Raw genomic sequence first — 7324 nt, forward strand, 5'->3', positions numbered from 1 at the left:
ACACAGCCGAGGGATGTTGTACTCTACAGAACTGCAGCTAATGCACCTAATCAGAGACAAACAACACGAATCAATGCACTCCATCCTATGTATGATCCAACCGCCTATCCCATAATCTTGCCACATGGAGATGCCGGCTACAGCATTGATAATCACATTATGAAAGTTCATGCAACTTCAACCACACAAAAAGTCAGCCTTCAAGAATTCTTCCGATTCCACATGCATCCCAGAACTACCTCCTTCAACACTCTACTGAGGTCGGGGAGACTTGGCCAAGAGTACTTTTGCGATCAGTACAGCAAGATAGAAAGCTGCCGGATGATCTTCTACAGGAGGAAGGAACTGCAAGACAAATACAGGGTACATCAGTATTCAGGTCTGTCTGACATCCTGGCTACTCAACAAACCCAGCCAGGACAGACTGAGGCTGCCCACATTGGTCAACGCATCATTCTTCCAGCTAGCCACACTGGGAGCCCCAGATACCTGTACAAGCACTATCTTGATGCCCTTGCAATAGCAGCCAGATACAAGAACTTTGACTTATTCATCACCATGACTGCAAACCCACGGAGTGACGGTGTTCTGCAAAACCTCTTTCCAGGACAGCAGCCCAATGACAGACCAGACATTGTTAACAAAGTTTTCAAATGGTTCTTGGATAACCTCCTCAAAGACATTAAGTTGGGTGTCTTTGGGAACATGAAGGCTAGAGTACACACCATTGAGGGACAGTTGAGAGGACTGAAACACGCTCACATCCTCCTACTCCTACATGAGACCTTGAGTGTTGATGACATCGATCACATCATTAGGGCAGACATACCCAACCCACAGACAGAGCCACAGCTGTATGAGCTGGTGTCTCAAACAATGCTGCATGGACCCTGTGGAACAGTCAACCCCAACAGCCCCTGCATGGTCAATGGCATCTGTACCAAGAAATTCCCTAAAGCATACTGTGATGAAACTCGCCTACCTCACAATGGCCATGGCTACCCAGAGTACAGAAGACCCATCAACGGTCACACTGCTAGCAAGCACGGCTTTACCTTCGACAGCAGATGGGTCGTGCCTTACAACCCCTGGGTCCTTCTGAAGTACAAGTGCCACATTAATGTTGAATTTGTCGGCTCCTTTCACACCATCAAGTACCTCTACAAGTACATCCATAAGGGAGTTGATGTTGGCACTGTCACCATTGAAGATAAGGATGAGATTTCCAGATTCATCAATGCCAGGACAATTGATGCTCATGACGCACACTGGAGAACAATGGAGTACAAAATCCAGCACAGAGTCCCTGCTGTCTTCAGTCTCGCTATCCACACAGAAGGCCAACAAAATGTCATCTTCACAGAAGGCCATGCACAGGAGGCCCTGACAGCAGCCAAACCCACTACATTACTGGCCTTCTTCCAGCTAAATGTCAGTGACCATCACGCAAGGCAACATCTGTACATGGACATCCCAGAACACTACACTTGGAATTCAAACAGCCACATGTGGAAGGAAAGATCTCCAACATCCACGCACACGCACACTCCAACGACAATAGGAAGGATGTCCAATGTATCAGTACTCCAGGGAGAAAGATTCTACTTAAAAATGCTCCTGGCTCATATCAGGGGACCAACAAGCTATGACGACCTTAAAGTGTATGAGGGCAACCACTACACAACTTTCAAAGACACAGCACGAGCCATGGGCTTGCTGGAGGACGATGGAGAATGGATCACTGCCATGCATGAAGTCTCAAGTTATGCATCCTCAAGAAAACTCAGAGAAACCTTTGCTATCATCCTCCAATACTGTCACCCATCACAGCCCAAACACCTCTTTGAAGAATTCTTCGAAAAGCTCAGTGATGACTTCCTCCATGCAGAAGCCACTGCACAGATGTGCCCTACAGATGCAGTAGACAAGGCATTTATCCACAACCAGGTACTACTTGCACTGGATGATGAGCTCTCACAAATGGGAAATCGTCTATCCAACTACACGGACATGCCACAGCCAACACCACTAACTGAGCAGGAAAAGCTGACACAAATTTTCACATCAGAAAGATTCAACAACACAGAACAAGAAGAAATTGTACAGCTGCTTAGTCCTCTACTGAATGTGGAACAGATGGCACTCTGCCAGGCGGTTTATCAGGCAGTGAATGCACCAAAAGAGGACACCATCACAAGACAATTCATTCTCAACTCCCCAGCAGGCTATGGCAAAACCTTTACATTTAAGGTCATTGCAGCCAACATTAGAGCACAGAATGGCATTGTGCTGTGTGTTGGCAGCACAGGCTTAGCTGCTCAGAACCTTGAGGGTGGCAGGACAGCTCATTCAAGATTTAAAATACCAATCCCTATCTTTGAAGACTCCGTCTGTGCCATAAAAGCTGAGTCCTCCCTGGCTAAGCTAATCAAAGAAAGCAGCATAATCATTTGGGACGAGATCTTCAGTGTTAACCGCTTCAATGTAGAGTGCGTGGAAAGAACACTGAGGGACCTGATGCATTCTGACCAACCTTGGGGTGGCAAAACTGTCCTGTTAGGTGGAGACCCTAGGCAGACACTCCCCGTTATCAAGAGAGCAAGCAGAGCCCAAATTGTTAGAGCTTGCATCCAAATGTCTCCACTCTATCCTCTCATGAAAGAACACAAACTACACTTCAACATGAGGACTGACATAGCTGAGAGGGAGTTTGCCAACTACCTCCTGGACTTGGGGGAAGACAAAATCACACATGGAGATACTGCCATTCAAGTCCACATTCCACCACAGCACTTGGTAAAGGATATGGATACTCTCATTTCAAACACCTTTCCTGACCTGCACAATGGCTGTGTCCACAAAGACAACCTTCTTAAAGGCACTGTATACACTCCATTAAACAAGGACATACGCGAAATCAACAACAGGTGCTTAGCTGAGTTCCCTGGACAAGAGAAAATCTACTTTTCAGCTGACTCAGTTAAAGAGGACAACTACAAGGATTCTCTGCCTATAGAATTCCTCAACTCACTAACACCCTCTGGAATCCCTGACCATAACCTGAAGCTCAAACTAGGAGCTCCTGTCATGCTACTAAGAAACTTGCAATCAGGTCGCGACCGCACTCTCAAGAACGGCACCAGAATGGTGCTGGTGCAGATGATGGACAAAGTACTTGAGTGTGAAATTGCACTAGGGACAAACAGAGGTGAAAGAATCTTCCTTCCAAGGATCCCGCACTATGACAGAGGTGAGGAGTTTCCCTTTACCTTCATCAGACGACAATTCCCTGTCAGGTTAGCTTTCGCCGTTACCATAAATAAAGGTCAGGGCCAGGAAAATGACAGAGTTGGCATCTACTTGCCTCAGCCTGTGTTCGCACATGGCCAACTGTACACAGCCTTCTCTAGGGGAAAGAAAGCCAGTGCTGTCAAAGTTTTAATAGACAATAATGATGAGGGCAAAACTGACAACATTGTTTACACTGAACTCCTTTAATTGTCTATAAATCACACTTCAGACTCTGCAATGGCACCAAACTGTTTTTCCTGAGAACCCTCAACAACAAACTGCTGCTGTGCAAAATTGCAGCCACACAAAAGGAAGTCCTGATCCCTAGAATCAAGTTCATTTCTGATACTCAACATTCCTACTTTGAGTGGGCCAGACGGCAGTTTCCAGTCCGCACCGTTTTTGCCACCACCATCAACAAATCCCAAGGACAGACACTTACAAGAGTGGGGGTCTGGCTTTCGTCCCCTGTCTTCACTCACGGACAGCTTTATGTTGCCAGCTCAAGGACGGGTAACCCAGAAGCTCTCACCTATGCCATAAAGCAAAAAGAAGGACAGCCAGAACATCATACTACCAATGTGGTTTTTCAAGCCTTGCTTCGCGCTGTGCTTCCTGGCCCTACAATCCCCATTGAGGTAAGGCTGTTGCATTGCTACATATGTCATTTCTACACATAATATAAAACTGCTGCTAACCTGAAGATCATTATGATCAAACAAATCACTATCCTTTGTTTCACGTCTGCCCTGGTGGACATGTTTCTCCCATTATGCAGGCTCTACTGACCAAAACTTTTCTGTGTCTCCTTTTCTACAGGCTCAACCATGACAATCTCTGGAACCAGAAACACCCCTTCCACATCACCCCACTCCTCCACGCCCTCCTCTGGATCAGCTGCCCAATATAATTGTTCCTTTACTAAGTTGGCCTTTCCACAACAACTGTGTTCACTGTTGGGGGGGGAGGAGGGTCCAGGTGTTGCAAGGCCAGGGCTCTAAGGGTGTTTTACACTTTGAACTATTGTAGTAGTGTATCTAACATGTTAAAAATGACATAGTGCACTTGATTGTAAAATGTAAAATATTTTGGTTAGTAGAACAGTTTCGTTAATTAACCTCAGGTATACATTTGATGAATATAGTGCACTTAATTGTACAATTTAACATGTTGATTACAAACTGCTGCTATGCAAAATTGCAGCCACACAAAAGGAAGTCCTGATCCCTAGAATCAAGTTCATTGCTGATCCTCAACATTAACATTCCTACTTTGTGTGGGCCAGACGGCAGTTTCCAGTCCGCACCGCTTTTGCCACCACCATCAACAAATCCCAAGGACACACACTTACAAGAGTGGGGGTCTGGCTTTCGTCCCCTGTCTTCACTCACGGACAGCTTTATGTTGCCAGCTCAAGGACGGGTAACCCAGAAACTCTCACGTATGCCATAAAGCAGAAAGAAGGACAGCCAGAACATCATACTACCAATGTGGTTTTTCAAGCCTTGCTTCGCGCTGTGCTTCCTGGCCCTACAATCCCCATTGAGGTAAGGCTGTTGCATTGCTACATATGTCATTTCTACACATGTCATTTCTGAATAATATAAAACTGCTGCTAACCTGAAGATCATTAGGATCAAACAAATCACTATCCTTTGTTTCACGTCTGCCCTGGTGGACATGTTTCTCCCATTATGCAGGCTCTACTGACCAAAACTGCAGCTTCTTCTACTATTCACTGTTAACATTAACACTCACATTTTGTGCTTGAGTCATCCCTTATCTGTGTCTCCTTTTCTACAGGCTCAACCATGACAATCTCTGGAACCAGAAACACCCCTTCCACATCACCCCACTCCTCCACGCCCTCCTCTGGATCAGCTGGCCAATATAAGTGTTCCTTTACTAAGTTGGCCTTTCCACAACAACTGCGTTCACTGTTAACATTAACATTCTTTCCTACAAATACACTCAGACTCCATTAAAAATACACTGAGACCAACATTTTACATGTTTTGACTTTGTCAACCTTTGCTCCCACAGAAGCTCTCACCTATGCCATAAAGCAGAAAGAAAGACAGCCGGAACATCATACTACCAATGTGGTTTTTCAAGCCTTGCTTCGCGCTGTGCTTCCTGGCCCTACAATCCCCATTCACGTAAGGCTGTTGCATTGCTACATATGTCATTTCTACACATGTCATTTCTGAATAATATAAAACTGATGCTAACCTGAACATGATTATGATCAAACAAATCACTATCCTTTGTTTCACGTCTGCCCTGGTGGACATGTTTCTCCCATTATGCAGGCTCTACTGACAAACTTTTCTGTCTCCTTTTCTACAAGCTCAACCATGACAATCTCTGGAACCAGAAACACCCCTTCCACATCACCCCACTCCTCCACGCCCTCCTCTGGATCAGCTGCCCAATATAATTGTTCCTTTAACAACATGTTAAAAAATATATAGTGCACTTCATTGTAAAATGTAAAATCTTTTGATTAGTGGGACATTTTCGTTAATTAACCGTAGGTATACATTTGATGAATATAGTGCACTTAATTGTAAAATGTAACATGTTAATTCATTTGATGTATAGTAAATGTATGTAGGATAAATGGACAGTCATGGTTCCTATTGGGACCACGACTTTAAGGGGGGGGGGGGGGAGTGTGATACCCCACACACATACTGAGTAGTGGATGTGCCTGCCTATTGCCTAACTTTCATCCTGTAGGTGAGCCTGGGTAGGGCATTGGCCCGATGGCTGATGGGAGAGCACCTGGGCCCGGTGTCTCCCAGAGGCCATAAATACCACACTCATCCCAGTTGAGAAGAGAGATCCAGAGGAGCCACACCTGCTGCCTCCACTCCCTTCATTAGCCTCCATGCCTCCGTTCCTTTATGTTTGATTGTTCTTTCCATCCACACATGCACCACACCATGTATCACACATCCATACACTACACCTACACCACTGACTCACTGACTACACATTCCATATCATTTGTTATGTTAAGTACTGCAGTTCTTTTTAGTTCCTTATATAGGCCTATTATTTAATAAATCATATATTGTTCATCTTTCGCACGTCTCCTGCTCCGAATGTTTGTCAAGGCAAGAACCAGCCATGACAATTCTTTCCTACAAATACACTCAGACTCCATAAAAAATACACTGAGACCAACATTTTAAATGTTGTGACTTTGTCTACCTCTCACAATTTCCTTCCTCCAATTTGCGCTGCGCGCCGCTAGGATGAGCGGGCCGAAGGCCCGCGAAATTCTAGTACTTTTTATTTAATCTCTGGGAACCCTATACACTTCAAAATCCTGTTCATTTAACTCTGAGAGTGTGCAAATGGAACCAAAATGCAGTACTGTGAGGTTCCATTTGTGCACATGCACTCACTCTCAGAGTTACAGACCCCAAAGTCCGGGTGCATTTGGTTCCAATATTGTGTACAATGTCTTAGAGTTACAGACCCTGTTAAGGGACCCCTTGGTGGTGCCCGGGCCAATGGGTGAGAGCCAGTGTCCTAGATGAGCGGAGGTTGGCCTGCATGGATTCCTCTGATGGTTCATAAGTTCATGTGTCCCCATGCATGGGGGAGGGGCCTGGCGCTCTGCTGGCATCAGCCCCACAGAGGAGTCTCCATTCGGAAGGCAACCATTATGAACAGTCCTGGCCTGGGAGAAGTATACTTTTACTTAACCCATTTAAGACCCGAGGCTGATTCTATATGAAAGACATTTAATGTCTTCTAAATCCAAACAGTTTCCAGAAAAAACGTATGGTTCTTCTCTCTTCGCTTTCATGTTAAAGGGATAGTTCACCCAATAAATAACTGTAAATGTACTCACCCCATGGAGACTTGAATGAATTGGTCTTCCTTTTTTCTTCTTCTATTAAAGCCAATTTGATGACCAGCAGTGGTTCCCTATGGAGTGATCGATAGAAAAAGTCATTTTAGGGGTGAACTATCCCTTTTAAAGATCATTTGGGGGGGGGGGGGGAGAAATCACGGC

At 45.2% G+C, this 7324-nt stretch overlaps 1 protein-coding gene across 1 annotated transcript; it reads left to right on the forward strand.

Annotated features, from left to right (window-relative positions):
- The first annotated feature begins 9 nt into the window (after positions 1 to 9).
- LOC308328629 (uncharacterized protein) lies at positions 10 to 5846 on the forward strand. The gene is made up of 4 exons (XM_080782604.1): positions 10 to 3929; positions 4111 to 4838; positions 5095 to 5450; positions 5642 to 5846. Exon 1 carries the CDS (start codon positions 88 to 90, stop codon positions 3496 to 3498), a length of 3411 nt encoding a protein of 1136 aa, XP_080638730.1. The 5' UTR covers positions 10 to 87; the 3' UTR covers positions 3499 to 3929; positions 4111 to 4838; positions 5095 to 5450; positions 5642 to 5846.
- The last annotated feature ends 1478 nt before the right edge of the window (positions 5847 to 7324 follow it).

The sequence above is a fragment of the Protomyctophum bolini genome (assembly GCF_963924005.1).
Source record: "Protomyctophum bolini genome assembly, chromosome: 14".
NCBI lineage: Eukaryota > Metazoa > Chordata > Actinopteri > Myctophiformes > Myctophidae > Protomyctophum > Protomyctophum bolini.